Source organism: Sinohyriopsis cumingii, chromosome 2, assembly GCF_028554795.1.
Source record: "Sinohyriopsis cumingii isolate HCF-2022 chromosome 2, ASM2855479v2, whole genome shotgun sequence".
In the NCBI taxonomy this organism is placed as follows: domain Eukaryota; kingdom Metazoa; phylum Mollusca; class Bivalvia; order Unionida; family Unionidae; genus Sinohyriopsis; species Sinohyriopsis cumingii.
This window is the reverse complement of record NC_142962.1, coordinates 85157274-85175138: the sequence shown is the minus strand read 5'-3', so window position 1 is coordinate 85175138 and position 17865 is coordinate 85157274. Positions and strand designations below refer to the sequence as shown.

At 31.9% G+C, this 17865-nt stretch overlaps 1 protein-coding gene across 1 annotated transcript in view; it reads right to left on the bottom strand.

The window, feature by feature from the left end:
- Window positions 1–17865, bottom strand: part of LOC149805308 (uncharacterized) — a 471406-nt gene that overhangs the window by 361788 nt on the left and 91753 nt on the right. Inside the window, exons 27-36 of the mRNA XM_089934018.1 lie at window positions 16970–17143; window positions 15358–15567; window positions 14416–14458; window positions 13192–13355; window positions 11399–11584; window positions 8195–8410; window positions 7806–7848; window positions 5028–5191; window positions 3615–3788; window positions 139–348 (exon numbers count right to left, since the gene is read on the bottom strand). Coding sequence (XP_089790144.1) covers window positions 139–348; window positions 3615–3788; window positions 5028–5191; window positions 7806–7848; window positions 8195–8410; window positions 11399–11584; window positions 13192–13355; window positions 14416–14458; window positions 15358–15567; window positions 16970–17143 — 1584 coding nt within the window. The remainder of the gene's footprint in view (window positions 1–138; window positions 349–3614; window positions 3789–5027; window positions 5192–7805; window positions 7849–8194; window positions 8411–11398; window positions 11585–13191; window positions 13356–14415; window positions 14459–15357; window positions 15568–16969; window positions 17144–17865) is intronic.

Below are 17865 nucleotides of genomic sequence, written 5' to 3'. Positions count from 1 at the left end.
AGCCTCACAGCTGAATTTATTAAAATCTTGATAATTTACTGTAGTATCAGAAAATTTTATGGGGAATATATTTTTGTGGTTTTCACTCTTGTGTCAAACCACAAAATTAAGATATCTCACAAGTGAAACATGACTTACCCCATGTGTAGTCAATAAAGGACACATTAAACTGCATGTTTTCTATGGTGACAGTCATAATTTTACTGCAAGGATCCAGTAACAGCGAGGTGTAAAATGGCCGCCCAACAAATGCTGACTTGCTGCAGCAGGCAACCCCAGTACAGAGGCTGTCAATATGACATACAACAAAGTCTGGGAGTGGTGATCCCTCTGATATCAAAGAGCAGGCTGAAGAAAGGATAAGAAAAGAATAAAGATTTAAAAAAAAGAGAGATAATAAAATATAACCAAGTAAAGTATTGTCTGTTTTCAGGGGGAAAAATATTTAAAGCACTTACATTCGAGACATAACAAAAGTGACTAACCACCACAACATTAAAAAAATGTTATCTTGAAAATGTGTATGTTGTTAGAGAAATAAGTTTGGCTGGTAGTTGAATTTCATGAAAATTGGATGCAAACTGAATTGTAATAATGTGAATTTAATAATGGTGTATGGTAAAAACTATATAGATATCTAATAGATCTGAAAAATAGCAGCAGTGACAGGCAAAACTAAACTGAATAGATCTGAATGGAAGTCTAGAAATTAATTATGCTTATAATCAATAATGTTCAATGTTCTGATGATCATTTCTATCAAAAGTAATTTCATATTCTTTGTTCCCTACCTCTCCCAGCACTATAAATTGTACTATTTAGTTTGTTTTAATTACCTACGGATCGAAATATGATGGAACTGGAGTAATAATAAAGTATATGTACCCTGACTTGATAAATCACAAACTGACATTGTAAAATAAAAATGGAAGTCACAGATTAAGGAATGACAGCCATATTGTCAAGCATACTATAACAGCAGCAAGTAATATCCTTTGCTGACAGCTGTTAAAATTGCTACTCCTAAAATCCACAGTGCTCTGATATCACATGCAAAACCAGGTCTTGTACACCAAAAAAACTTATCAACCGTAGAATTTTATTTTTTTCAAAGAGTTACGAGAAATTTCCACATTAATCTGAACTGTGGATTCTGCATTCATGGTTTTATATTATAGTGCCAAGCAGTCCACAGGAAGTCTTTGAAAGAAAATGGGCTCACTAAATTTATAGTTGTTAGGCTACAGACCTATACAGGATGCAAAAGTTCATTGTATGGCATAAAAAAGGATTTAATAAAATGTAGTCTCCATTCCTTTAAGATAAGTTTTGAGTATAATTTGAGACAAATGTTCATGATTAGAAATTTGGAATGTGTGAATGGCAAAAAAGCTACTTCTAATGATTAGTTTATAGACTTCATAATAGATCCTCAACCATTTTAATTTACCATGGCAATAACAGATTTATCATTCTTCCCATTTATGTCTAACCACCTGCAACCCAAACTTCTTCAGACAAGTTCATCATTCCAAGCTTGACTTTCACAATACTTTCTAAAGTTGAGAAATTACTAAGCTTAAGATTTTACTTGAATAAAAAGATTTCACAAGTCTGAATTAAAAGGTATAGCCCAAATTAACCAACTTGTTTAAAAACATGGGTATAATGCACTCATCCTATAGTAGCTTACAAAATATTTGCATGCAACATTTGAGTTGAGTTTTACTCAAAGTTAAGACATTTTATGAAAGCAAGAACAGATGTCAACATAAAATGATTCATAAATTGCTAGATTAGACTCTCTAGTGGTCCATTGTAATTTCAAACAGCCTGCAAGTGACTGACCACAGGTGGCTAGATATAAATATAGCTTGTGTTATATAATTATTACCAATTTGTTTTTTTTTTGAAAAATTGGACACAAATCCTCTGAAATTATATCACTTTCACTTAGGACCATTTGTCCTCTATCTATTAAAATGTCTTAAAGACACAGTAAATGTGCAGTAAAAAATGGCTGGTGTCAAATCACAATAACCCCCTCGCCCTCAATCATAATGATGTTTACCCAAAGTGGAAAGATATTCACAAAAACTAGTGCCTTCTTTTCATGGTCTGTTTGAAATGAGTTAATTGGTAAAAATAGTTATTTTTAAAAATTATGAAAGGTTAGACTGTAATCTTTATGAAACTATAATGTCACATTTGAATGTTATGTAATGAAAACTGCAAGATGTAAAATTAAGTAAAATGTCCCATTTTCTCAGTCATGCAAACATGTTTTCGTTACTTCCTGTGTGTCAGTTTGTTTGCATTAGTAACAAATGAGCCAGTCAGCCTATCAAGAATCCTTTGATACTTTATTAAACTAAGGAGTGCAAAAACCAACTGAGGTCAATCTGTTATGGTAAAAGTGGCATACTGCTCTAAGTGCTTATACATGAAATAGATGGTCTGAGGCTGCCTCACATACATTTCAACTTAAGCATGGGTATACTTGAAAGTTTTCTGTAATTAGACTTTGGTCTATAATTCCTGCATAAATAATTTTTACTATAGTAAATAAATTATAAATTGATAGTAACATAATGCTGTATGAAAACAAATGCTAAGTCTTTATTATGATATGATATATTAAGCATATTACAGCATGTCAAATAAAAAAAAGCATTTCCTTACGAGACAGAGTGCAACAGTGAAACCATTCTTGACACTATGCTACATGGTTGAAACCTGTTTAAGCAGTAAACACAGCCATGATTCACATAGCTTCACACTTGATGCTAATGGAAAACTATTACTACTGGTCAGCTGATTGTGTAACTGTCACAAGAGGAAATTAAAAGGTAAAGGCTGTCTGAAATAAAGAACCACTATTCCAGAGATTAAATAACTGACAATAGGGAAATTTTGTGCTTGCAATTTGTTTGAGCATTGCTGTGCTACTAGGCTAATTTGCATAGGTAAACTACACAAAGTGGAACACCCAATTCATTTGAAGTCAGCTAAATCAGATACACGTATTGAAGAAATAAATGTTATTATGTTTCATTGCCTTGAATGAAAACCATCTAATCACTGGCTATTTTATTATAAAAGGCAACATTTCTAAACCATTTTTCTACTTTCTGTGACAGCAATCTTGCCCATTCACCATCTGATCCTAAACTGACAGGATCCTTCCAAACCAAAGTGCAAGTGTTATCTAGGTCTGTGATGTAGAAACAATGTTTCTGTGTGGAAACCAGGTTAACTTTTTCAGTCAGTGACACTGATCTTTGACTTTTGACCCAGAGTCAGTTGGGTTCTTCCTCATCCTAAGTGCTAGCCATCCACATCATTTGATGCACAACTCGAGTTACTGTGCAGAAATAAAACTGGTAATAGATGGATGGCTAGCTGTAAGGGCATAAAACAAGCAGATGTAATATTTCTATTCATCTGTTTTATATTTGATGCTGATTAACTACTTCCGCTTGTCATTTAATATTTTTCTTGCTTTATGTTTGTTAAATACTGGCATAATAAAGAAACCATTTTTAAAAAATGTCTATATGTTATATTAGTATTCAAACATAAGTACTTTAATGCAAAAATTGCACAAAGCTTACCACTACTCCAGGAAGTTGTTGTCTGATTGTAAGGCTGACCATTCGGGTCACATGCGTCTGCCAGTAAATATTCTGCAATTCCAAGCTCTTCAAATAACTGCACAGTATATATCTGGCTCAATACATTATCAAGGTCCAAGCTTTTGTTGATTGCCCAGTCACTCAGAGAAAAGTCTGCAGGGACAGAAACTCCATGGTAAGACATGCTGTATATATCAATTGTTCATCTGAGCACTAGCAGAATTTTTTTTCTAATTACTTCATGACCACTTTTCTCACATTCCCATATATATATATATATATATATATACATATGTGTGTGTGTGTGTGTGTGTAGAACCCTATTGTCCAGTGACACTCAAGCAGTACTTTTCAATCCTACTTCACTGCTTTTATACCTCTCATTACATCAAAAGAGCACTACTCTTCAAAATTTATTATATTATTTGATATATGATGTAATGACATCTGTTTAATTTTGGAACTTCAGCTATCTGGATTTTAACTAAATGTCAATTTATTTTTTTAACAGCAGCAACAGGGTCCAATTTTAAAAAAAAATTAACCCTGGAAATGTGAGAAAATAACAATCAACCATATTTATTGGTGTAGGTGGTGAATTCCTTGAATTCATAATTGATGTCCACAGCAAAGCCTTGTTCCAACACAGGAAACCCTTTGGTGAACATCCCAATCACAGTCCAATATATCAAAAAATACACATGACATATTCAACTTCTCAATAAGTAATGTAACACCTTAATTTAAACGTTTTAAGTCAATGTAAAAATGTTGTTAAAGTAAATTGTAGATTAAATAGAAGCCACTTCTACGATCATGTAACACTTGAAAAAGACTTCCCCATGATTTATTTATGTCAATATGTTGAAAATTGATTAACGCATTTTACAAAAGATTATATTTATATTCACAGTTGCACAAAATGAACATAACAATAAGCTCTGAACTTTATTTTAAAAGATCAATTGACAGCAAGCACAGCAAAGAGGTTGATGTTTTGCTTAATTAGACATAATAAAGGTTAGGTAGGTGATCCCATACAACCAATCACTATTAATAGTCATAATTCTATTTTAGCCTCCACTTCAATTTAAATAAGAATTAAAGAACTAATACATAAAAAATAGGGCCTTAGACTTAATCTCTGCATTCATGCATCACTGCAAAACTTTAGGTTTTAAAAGGAAAACAGAAAAAAGGCCCTTTAAACTTATATTCTCCATTGACTTCTCACCTGAAGAAAGTGACAATTCCTACATGGAAGAAAGATTAATGAGACATAGCATCAGAAATTGATATATGGATAAGATCCATAATCAATGGAGGAAGAGAAGAGAATGGTACAGTGTGAAAGTAATACAAATTAGGTGTAACAGAACTGCAACAACTAACCTTGATTGAGGAAACTGGAATTGAACATGCATGGTTTCTTTGGCACTGCAACATCCTTGAATATTGTTGACTGAATCAAACAGGGGCCTTCGGATTCAAAACACACACCAACCTCCATATTTATCAAGTACTTCCTCTTTGCCTTCAAGTCTACTATACTGAAACTATATTAAAAGAAAAAGAAATGTTTACCTTGACTAAATACAACACAACAATCTTCATACTTCTCTCATCACTCATATTAAATACCATTATATCAGTTCCACCCTTTCTGAGTGATTTACACATACTAAACTCAAGAAAAAATAAATTCTAAACATCAAAGGTAAAATAAACCCCAAGGAAATCCAAACATCATAATCAAGGATAACAGGGACACCAACGTAAGCTTATCTGCAGAATAATGAATTAAAAGTGACAACATGTATCATTGTACAAAGAAATAGGATTTGTTTATTATTATCACTGATGGAGTTTTATAATGAGTTGTTATCCAAGTAAAGTAAAGCATTATGTCAATTCAAGGAGATTGTCACTAGAGGGCACTAGTGATTACAAACAGAATCAGAATCTTAAAAAAATATCAGCTAAGGCGACCTAGAAAGATCTGGCATTAAATTTTGTGCTTTTGATTAACACAAGTTTTTAATTGTCATCAACTATTTCTTAGCATCAGTAAAACATCTTAAATGACTATTTGCAAGTTTTAGAAATGAAATTTAATAGTTTATGTGTATGTGAAAGAATCCCTGTAACAAAGGAATCATCATAGCCAGTCTTTCAAAAGTAATAATAAAGGGATACTAATCCAAGTCAGTGTCAAAAATGGGACATCACAATTTTTATGGACAGCCAAGTATTTAGGGTAGAGATCTCAATTGACATCTCAGATTTTAGGAGAATGTTCCATTGACAATTTGCATAGCTATTTTTTAAAATCAGCTTTTTGTTCTCATTGTGCAAGCAATGGTGATTCATAGAATATATCAAATAAAGTTGTAAAATGTTAATGTAACAAAGATTTCAAATTATACATGTTTAAGAACCAAATTTTCAAGAAGGCCCTCTTGGTTGCACAAAACCTTTTCTCAGTGCCAAACTATATCTGTAGAAGCAAAATAAAAAAGAATTACTTTTTTTTCAGCAATATTATATTTCCCACATTAACTTGGTAGAACCATGGAAACTAATTTTATTATGTGATAATTGAACTTAAAAAAGGAAAGGAAGAATCAACCAAGGTGAATGAAATGGAAGCATGATACTGAAAATTCCTGATTCTTAATATCAAGAGGCAACATTCTGTGTCTAGAAGGAGAAGTCATTATGTGACTAAGACACTTCTAGCATCTCTGGACAAAACCTGTCCAATATTTGTTCTGGTGACCCTTAAAAATATTTCCATGGTCACTTGTTCATATTTTGTGCAATGTAGTTGATGTTCACTTGTGTGTAAAATATTCTGGCATTGTGATGACAAATGATGCCATCTTTTGATCCAGAAATGTAACTGGAAGGGACACAAAGTAAAACTGTCATTGCTATTACCACATTCAGCACTAGTGACTTCTCTATGTGGCATGGGATGGTATCAATGTACAGGATGCATGATACCAATAGTTTTTTATATAGACCTATATAATGTCCCATCAATATGAATAAGCTTTAAGAAGATAACATTGTGCATTTTCTATGTAATTTAAACATTTTGAATCATAAAAATGCTGAGATTTTGTGTACCAAATTTTCAGAGTAAAACAAATAAATGGTACTGGGTTTGGATCTTGAGCCCATATTTTTGTCTACATCTTGTAAAATCAACATTAATGTTTAATTTAAGCGGCATTCATACCAGTTAAATTTTGCAAAACACTGACATTTGACTAAAGGAAAAGACAGGAGGGGTGACAACTTGGATTACAATGATAAAAAAATCCTTGATATGTGTTTGTAAAACACATGCACCTACTGCAGACCCCATAAGCCTAAATATAAAAAATTCAAAAGTGTGAGAAATGTTTTAAAAAACTGCTGTGATGGCATGATTTCATTAGTCTACCATAAGTGATTATTTTGCTAAATAGTGCTAGCAAGGTTTTTGTCAAATTTTTTTACAAATTCCAAAAAGTTAAAAAATGTGCTTAAAAAAAGAACAGATTGCAAACATTAAAGCCAATCAAATTTCAATTGTCTACCTCAAGTGGTATTTACATAATCATGGTAAAAAGATTATTTAAACCAAGTCTAAGTCCAAAATGTTCAAACATGTGTGTGGCCTAAAAAGCTAATCAGGTGATTTTAATATTAATGCAAATGTGCCCACCAAATTTCATTATTTAACTTTAGCAAATTTTTGCATAATTCTTCTTACCAATTTTTGTTTTCAACAAATCCAAGGTTATAATGTGTTTAACAATTTGAAAACAAGGTCACTGTCATCATATCCTAATCAAATCTCCACTCAATATATCTCAAATATACAATTTGTTTTTATTCATTCAATAGTTTTCTATATATCCTGTTTATAAGGCAATTGTAATGGCGTGGGTGGACAGATGGATATCACAATGCCAGTATGTCTCATACTTGGATGATTAGACTAAGCAGCAGTTAAATGGAATGTTTGATATGGAATGAAGAAGTGCAATATGATGTTTCCAACATATGTCAATTGTTTTTGAACTGCAAAAATTGCTGGGTGTAAGAGGAGTGTAAAAAGGGAGGCATACAATTTAAAAGTCTACTTCATTATGATGGCTTCCATCTCTAGTTACATACTTTAATTGTACCATCCCATCCAAATCCATGTACTCTTTCTTGCCTAGAAAGAAAGAAAAAGTTAAACTAAATTAAGTTCAATAATCAGTGCCTGTGTGTAAATATATGTATGTATGTGTAAGAGAGATGGAAAGAGAGAGAGAGAAAACATACATAAATGTTCTATAAATCATACACAAAATGATCCAATTATATTTAGTTAAAATGACCCACAAGTCTAAAAAAAATGTATTTTTTCCCCACTAACTGCTTAGAAAAATATTTCATTCAAGTCTAATGGAATGTTTTCAATGACTGCTCCAAAATATTACTAACTACATAGTAACCATATTGATGAACTCCCATCAAAACTGAAGACTCAATATTGGTAATGATTTAATAGAACCTACCAAAGTCATAGTTGAAAAGTGTGACATTGAAGACCAGCTTTTCAATTCCAACAGTCATCTGATAATTGCAATCATCAATATCCACAAAGACATGTATAGATCTACTGATAAGCGGAACATCTACACAACACTCAACTCCTGTACAGTGTGGTGGTACATGGCAAGCTACTGTGGCTGGCAGACTGTGAAGTGATGAACCAGGCAACATGGGACACTCTGTTACGTTAAAAAGAAATCAGTACAAAAATTAGCTTCTTGCAATTAATTATAAAAAATGACTCCATTTTTCTATCTTAATCATAAAATACATTACTTTTTCACTGAATTTCCATCCATACATAGATTACAACCTAAAACTGATTATATATATAAATATGTTTGCATACCAGGGCCCAGCAACGTGGGAATGAATTGCCCACTGAACTTAGACACAAAGACACAGTGATCCCATTCAAGAGTGCTCTCAAAACTCACTTATTTCGACCGCAAGAACAAACTTAAAGACCTAATAATGTTCCCTACCTTAAATATTCTCAGCATTTTTTTTATGTTTTCTAATTTCATGGTGTTTGTTTTTGTAATCATATCATTATATGTTTTTTATCTTATAGGTCTGATGTTGTAAAGCGCTTAGAGCTTCTAAAGATTAGGCGCTATACAAAGTCCTCATTATATATATATATATATATATATATATATATATATATATATATATATATATATATATATATATATATATATATATATATATTACAGTTCAAGTGATGATTTTGAATACTTGAAAACTGATTAATTTTCGTGAGGTACCTTTCTTCATGAATTGTGCAATTTCTACAAACCATGAATTTATAGAACCAATGAACAAAACACAGTGTGGAGAAGCAATAACTCTTACACACAGTATGGAGAAGCAATAACTTAGTCACCAATGGCATATCATCAGTTGAAGTTGCAGACACACATGAAAATATGTGTACATGTACAGTGTGATGTGTGAATGATATTTTCATACACACATTTTTATATAAAAATATCATAGTCACCACAGCTACATGTGCCTGAGGCACCTGCACCAATGAGGCTCTGAAACTCTTATATAAAAGGGTGTTTTTATGAGTGTCCTAAGGTCTTTCTAGTCAAATTTACTTTCTAAAATTTAAATGAGCAATTTAGAAAATCTCATGAGAACTGGATGTATAGTTTTTGTGTCTTTCAACAAAATGGAAATTCATGGTTTTACATTCTGTTTGGACCACTTCAAAAATGGCAGACACTGGGACCTTAATCCTGGTGCAGCTCACATGCTGATGGAAGAATTTTCCATCTCTGGATCTGAAATTTCACCTGACTCTAATAATAATATTGCTACTGATAGCTGTGCAACCTTTGAAGGATTTTTCCCTGGGATTTGGATTGTACAGTAAAAGACACTTTGGAAGGGCTGAAATTCATAAGAAAGGAATTTTCTTGTACACATATTTTTATTACATTCCTATCTTGGTGTTTTTTAGGCAGTTTCAAAATGTATTGACAAGGAGTTTAACACTGACAGTAAAAGCCCTAATAAATTTGTTGTAAAACCTCATTTAGATTGTTTGAAATGCACTTTAACCTTTAATTCAAAGGAGAAATCTGTTGTGGCAAGGGGACTGGGAGCTAAACAGTGGAGACTCAGAAAAAAAATTCTTAGAATGGCCCTCAACAAATGCTACAGTCATATCTAGTATCATCAACCTCCCTTCAAAGTAACCATGATGATCAGGACCAGATGGGCTTCAATAACCTATGCATGGGTCCCATGACAGCAATGTGTTCCCATGTATATGAAGTACCACAATAAATCATGCTAACCAGATAACATTCCTGACACTGGTAATTTGATGAAGATAATAAGTGGATTTCAAAGTCAAGTAAATTATTATGTCATCAATATTTTACTAAAATAATCTTGTTTCATCATGTATCAACACTTAATATGCTTTCCTGCTTTATAGACTCCCTACTTTAAACTCTGCTCAACCATAATAAGCTGGAAACCAGACTAATCAACAACAAATATCAGTGACTTAATACACAAATGTTTTCATGTACACATGAAGGTTTTTGAAACTAGCTGGAATAATGTTAACAATCTTTTATATGTTTGGCATCTTGAAAATAAATGTAATTTACACAAAATAACAAACAACTTTGTCAGAAAAAGCACTTTATTGATAATTATTCTCAATGTGATTATAAAATGAGTATTCAGCCATTACACAGCCCAGTCTCTTGAAGTGTCATTGGTGGTTGCCATCAATCACTCTGTGGTAGTCATTCAGGTGTACAAAGTACCTTGACAGAAACCACATGTAGCCAGATTCCTGATAAGTCAAAATAAATGCTAGGACAAAGAAGCCAATTCCATGGTAAGACACCCAGTACTGAATAAGGTCTCAAACAAATTCGCTTTCACATTTATACTTCCGTATTTTTAAATATATGATAAAATAAATGTAACATGAACTTGTTGTGTATTTAATGTTTTGTAAATGTATAAATATCATTCTCATTGACCCATTTTTGTTTCTTCACAAGTGGCATGTAGAAATTGCACTGATAAAATGTAGAGTGTCTAAAAAAAATAAAATGATATTATTTAAAATATGTCACTCAGGGCTGTTCCATTTAAACATATATGATACCCAAGGAAGGCAGTTTTAAAAAACTATATGCCAGGATGCTCTGATTTCACAGAGTTCATATTAAAATGAAAATTCTAAATTGCATCTATGGGTGAGTAGCTCACATTAAAAGTGCCTTCCCTAGATCCCATATATGTTTTACTGGAACAACCTTCATTGAATGTTCCATTACTGAACATCCTTTTATATAGTAAAATCCAAACAATTTTTTTTTGTCAGCATTGTCAGTAAATCAACCATATACATCATGTAATGTATGGTATTCCCAATTCTCTTCAACAACCAATTCCCATCAACTTTGACATTTTCCTAGAGGTCTCACAGCTTGATATAAAAATCATCCATATTTTAAGAAAAGAAAAGCTCATCTAAATAATCACATAGTTGACCAAAGTCAACTTCACACATATCTCTTGCCTATAGCTTCAAAAAGAAAAGAAGAAAGAATTCCACTGGCACAACATTTTGACCTGTGTCACCTTAAGTTTACATAGTTTTTACTGTATTTTACAGTATTTACCATTGTTCCACTGACTTGGAGCTTTGATGTAGGGATGAGCACTGGAGTTACACTGTATATTACTGAGGTACTTGGCAACACCCAGATCCTCCAAAAGTAGTGAAGAAATCATATTCGGCAAGGTGGTGTTGAATGTGCCATTGAACTGCAAGCCTTTCCCAGACAACCAATTAGCCAATGAGAATCCTGAAAATAGCAAGAACATAACTGTGAATTATTTTCTAAAAAAAGCTTAAGGATGAAGGTTTATGAAATGTTGAGGTATTTCACTTTGTGAAAACTTGTTATTTTTATTTAAATATTTTTCTTTTTACATAGCTGTGGATGAAATCAATCCAAAATCACTTTAAAATATTTAGGTTGGTGTGTATTTTCTAGCACTACTCTTAGTTGAATATCTATCTCCAAGTATAGGTCTTTACTGAGACAAGTATAGGAAAAGTACCCAGTTATTACTTGTCTATACAAAAACAGCAGATTGAATAATTAAAGATTCATAATATCTTCACAGGCTGATGAGCATCAACTCCTCTTATCAAATACACAAAGAAAAGAGTCTGTTGAAGAGTGTACATTTGTCCATATGACCCAAGTACTGAAGTCACTTCAGTTTTCCACAAAAGGAAGACCAAGCAGCCAATTTATAGTTGGTCATAAATCATTAAACATTCCTTAAGGTCTCATACTTTTCACTGTCTTTATCATTTTCTTTCACAGAAATCTTATGCCATTCAAAAATTGTATAAGAAATTTTCTTTTTTATTATTTAATAAGAGAAGTCACAATATCATTTTATGTCCAATCTCTGCCAGTGTTCATAATGTCATGACACTGGTAGAGATGCCAACCTCTTACCAGTGTAAAATAGGAATGCTAGCTACAAAATCAGAATATGAACATAAAATTGGAATACTTCATGCTTATGTAATCTGTTACATCTCTTGAATAATGCATTATCTATGACATCATGTAGGAAATGGTTGTAGAAACACATGCATAGTCTTTCAAAAGAATTACAATCCAACATTACAAGCCTTTCAGAGATTTAGTTAGACCAGTATTTAATTTGCAGTTTGCCAACATAAAATTGTAACTCACCAGAAAATTACAATCTAATGAATGTAATCCAACTGGTATAATGTGGGGTTAAAAACAGGAATAATTCTGCCAAAAGTGGAATTTATCGCATCTCTCTACATCTAAATAAAGTGTGACATCACGGATGTTATAATGAAATAAAAGTATCATTCTGAGCTGTGCAGTAAGAATTAATTTCTCAAAAGTGGACTACCTTAATTGAATTCTAAATTAATTAATTCTACCTTAACTTTTAAGTGATTCATAAAATAAAATCTTTACTGTCCTACAATTTTTCATCATCTGTAATTTTCATCTAGGTTCCTTTATTTACTAATGAAAAAGTGCAAGGTGGCAATATTCACTATTCCACAACACAAAACATACTGGATACGGGAATGGGAAGCTATTGTAGGTTTAATTGGAAAGATAAAGTCCTTTCATAAAATGAAGAATTCAAAAACTGGTGCCATTAGTGTGGTTTTAATTATCATAGCCTGGCTCTTATGTAATGAAGCATTGCCTATAATAGTGTTGCAAGACAAAAAATGTAAAGGATCTAATGATTGTATTTCATTTCTTCTCCAACCACAGTTGAGAAGGCTAAGTGGAAAAGCTGGAATGAGCAAAACTGACATGTTTGCTAAAGGTTGAAGATAGTTTTGCCAGTTTCCAGTTATGGATTTAATTCAAATAAGATAACTAAGCATTACTACCTTCAATGGAGAAACCATTGGCCCAATCACAGCTTGTCTTTGGCAGAACTGTATCAGTTAGGACTGGCACAAACAATAGACAAGAACCAAAACTCTCCATGCATACACTGATATTCATACTGACAAAGAATTTCCTCCCTCCTTGAAAATCTAGAATCTTGTAGCTAAAGAGGAAAAAATGAAGTTTCATTAATGAATTATATGAAGATAATTTCAAATAAATTGTGAAATCTACATGATAGTTCGATCTTTTATTTTAACATGAGTAATAAAAATAAACAGCGATATACTAAGCTTGATAAAAATCCACAAAAAGAAAGTTTCACCCAAAATGTTTGTGTATTTTGGGACACAGCAACATAATGAATACTAAACTGTGCCAAATTTAAGCTGATCTGAGCATATCTAATAGTGGAAATTGAACCTGCATTGTTCTGGTTATGAGTTCAATGGGTTAACCACTGAGTCACTATGGGTCATGTCACTCAATATCAACACAAATTAAATAAAATTTTAAGATTGTTTATGTCTTCAAATTTTGGTGACTGGTTTACTTTGGGTATCTATATCAAATTAATTCATGCTACAGCGTGATTACCAATGTCACTGTTTTGTAATAATTCCTTGAATTTCAAACTGCTCTGATGAGAACATGAATTTTAAGTTGAGTTAATCAACATCATTCCATAAGCAATTAGTTTTTCCTTAATGTAATTTTGCAAACTCTGTTTCATGAAACAAGGACAAGATGATAATTTCTGCAAAACACAACAATGCATCAAAATTTTAATATATGATTGAAATTATTAATAGATTTGAATCACTTTGTTTCTTCTGTACATAAAGCAAAATTGTCATGTATAAGTTACATCAGAGATATATATCTGATCAATGGCAAAATAATGATAAAAAGGACATGGACAGCACAAAGGTTCAGTTACCTGCTTTGCCCCAAACAGTGTTAGTTTAAGTTCCTGCATTAGTATTTGCAAGTTAAGCTGGTTGCCAGTCTGTGAATGGGGGTTTGCTTTAACATGATAAGTTTGCTTTTCAAGCTTATCGCTCTCTTGTTTCCCTGGCCATCAATATTATTGAAATATTTTTGTTGATATAATTTTAAATTGATGCAACCTATATAAAGTTCAACTTAATATTAATTTAAAATTTCCCTTTTTATAGCATTTTCTAAAAGAATTTAAGTATTCAAAAATAGTGTTTACATACTTCAATCTGATGACTCCATCAAGGTAAAAATTGCTCCAAGTGCCTACAAAACAAGATCAGTATGTGCATGTAAGAACAGAAAGTGAAAACAAAAATTATATTATAATTATGAACTCTTACTGAAAAGGCAAACTTTGACTTAATAGCTAATAGATTTTATCCTTCATTTGAAATAATAAATTAAAACACAATAATCGATCAATAAAAAATATGAATATTTGAATTTGTAAAATGGAAAACTATTGTTTTGCTTTATTTATGATACAAATAATTGATCCCTTGACTTATATCAAGTCAAGGATTCATTGAGTAAGGGGCATGACATTTGAAACTATTATTACTCCGATTTTACTTACATATTTGTATACTTTAAAAATCTTGTTTTCAAATAATAATTTTTGTTTGGCATTGGTTCATGAATTATTTACTAATATCTGTAATCATTATCTGACTTTAAAAACATGGCCAAATCTGAAAAAATGAAAAGATTCATAAATATTATTTAGTTTATAAATCTATTGTTAAAAAAACTGACTTTTTATTTATGTTCAAGATAATTACCTTTACTTGAAATGTCCAATTACAGTCAATGAGTAAAATATATTTGCACTGAACTTTTCTATGGCAGCCATGTGTGTGTATGCATGAGTGTGTATTACTGCAGGAATTCTGGACCTGGTACTTATTGAATATACATGAAACAAAATATTTGTATTGGAGTAGAAAGGCTAACAAAGTAACATATATCAATCATCCTTGCTGATACTAATCACTGCTTTCTATGCCAATATTATGATTAAAGCTACCAGCTCCAGTACAAAGGAAACCTTGAAAGAAGCTGATAGCAAACAAAACATTTATATTTACCAGTAGTTACAGTGTATCAATTAGATATTAGTTCACAAATTTTGTTAGAAAACCAATCAAAATAATGAATCTCACCAAACTTATAGTTGATGAGGGATATATTAGTCTTAAGCCTCTCTATTCCGACCATCAGTGTGTAACTACAGGGGTCCAGTACCAAGTACACGTTGAAAGAGGATGCAATAAGGTCCACATCCACACAACAATCCACTCCTGTACAATAGCTGGGAAGGTTACATGCCAAGCTACTGGGTAGGTGGGGTAAATCAACCATGAATGGGCAGGCTGCGAAGAAAAACGTGAAAAAAATCTTGATTAACTAGATTGTGTATAAGGCATGACTTATTATCATACTGTGTCCTTCTGCACTCAAGGGTTATTTGTACCCTTACCCAATATGAACATGTTATATAATATAATGCTACAATTTGCAGTTACTGTGAGTCAACACTGAAAGATTATATACATTTAACTTAAAAGAAAAATACAGTATGTGGAAGGAACTATGCTGCTGTTTTCTGGTACCCAGGGCCCCAATATATCTTACATAACATCCACATATGTTTGTATTAATTTTAATTGTTAGTTGCTTTTTCAATATTTTAAAATACCAGAAATACATTCAGTGAAAGGTACATTGCTGATTCTGCTAGGTTTGTGGTTAGCTTGAAATACACTTATTTTATTAAAAGTAAAGTAAACATCCTCAACAAAGCAAAATTTGGCTAACATTTTAATTGTGATGAGAATTATTAATTTGCTTCATAATTGCTTTAAGACAATCCTAAATACAAATATAAGTCTGTTTTACATTTCAATTAAAGTTTTTTTTAAAAATTATACTACAATTAAATTCTGTCAATGTTACATATACAACACAAAAACCACATATAAAACAAAAGAACTATGAATGGCACATTACATGTACAAGCCTACCTTATGCTGTATAGTTGTCCATATGGATAACTTAAATTTCTCTAGAGAAGACATTTTTCTTCTTTCAGTTAAAGTAAATTTGACCTATGACTATCATGCCCACCCCCATGTTTTATAGTCCTCTGTGCAGATCACTTTATTTTGTTTTGTGAAAATATTTCTCTTCTTTCAGTTACAGTAAATTTGACCATCATGCCCATCCCCATGTTTTATAGTCCTCTGTTGATCACTTTAATTTCTCAATAGAAAATTGTTTCTTCTTTCAGTTATAGTGAACTTGGCATGTAACTTTTTGACCCCAAATTTATATGCATCTTCCTTACTGCTCAAGCAAGCCATCCACAAAAAGTCTGGTGCAGGTTTGTAATGTTGTGCTAAATTTATTGCTTGCAAATCATTTTTATTATTTCAATCAGTGACTTGACCAATGACCTTTTGTCTCCAAATTCAAAGACATTTTCTCTATCTAATATGTAAGCCACCAACAAAATTGGGTAACATAGGTGTATGATATTGCCAGCACACCATTTTACTGCAGCATATTTTTCTGATTTTGTTTCACAGTACATTTTCACTATACTGTAGTACAATTTTAAAAAATTATGAGTTATTTTTCAATTTGAGGAAAATATCTAAGAAATTTTGCAAAACCAGAGCACAAAGATTACAAGTAAAATAAAAGGTAGAATTTTGTTATACCTAATTTAGAAGAAGAAAAAATCAAACAGTATTTAATGATTAAATATCTTACCATTTTTCCACCCATATATTGCAGGGGTATATTGAAGACTGTTAGTTTGACAGTTAGTGTCCTTCATATAGGCTGCGATTCCCAGGTCTTCCAGAAGCTGATATGAGAAGGTCAAACTGAGCTGACTATTGCTGGGCACTCCCCTTGAAGACTGCCAATCACTGAGAGAAAAGTCTGCAAGCAAATTGTACCATTCATTCCAACCTGTATTAAGCCATCTTTGGGAAATTAAAAGTTACAAGTTCCTTACAATCATGACACAGGGTTACATCTAGCTTTATAAAGTTTTGGTTATGTACCCCATACCAATTGAAAAACAGAGGGTCAGTCAAGTGAGGAAGAGAATCAGTGTTCTTTATTAAAATTTACTGCAGATTAAGGCATTATTGAGAAAGAAACAAATCATTAGGCTGCTACACATATCATTCCAAAGACATTCCTTGTGCACTAAGTTTATCATCCTAACAACTTCTAAGCTAAATTATAGAACATCAACTGACATTCTTAATGTGACTTCTGTTTTCATTATGATATCAATGTAAATGAATAATCAGTACTCTGACCCAAAATACTATTTAAAGAAAAGAAAATCTTTCAAACACATTTGAACATCAGGATTCATAATTAACAGTATTTCCAACCAAAAACACAAATACCAATACTAGTATTTAAAGTCTGTGTTAAATGCATAATACATGTATTGATGGAAATGGTTTATTCTCCATAATATTTCAGCCCAACAAATCATTAAAACTAAAATTACTCTGTGAAAAAACTAAAATTACTCAGTGAATGTCTAATTCATCATTTTCTGCATCATTATTTTATCAAAAGTGCCTTAAGTCTCAGTCTAAAAATGCTTGCAGTTTGATAGAACAGCAGAAATGACTAACAAA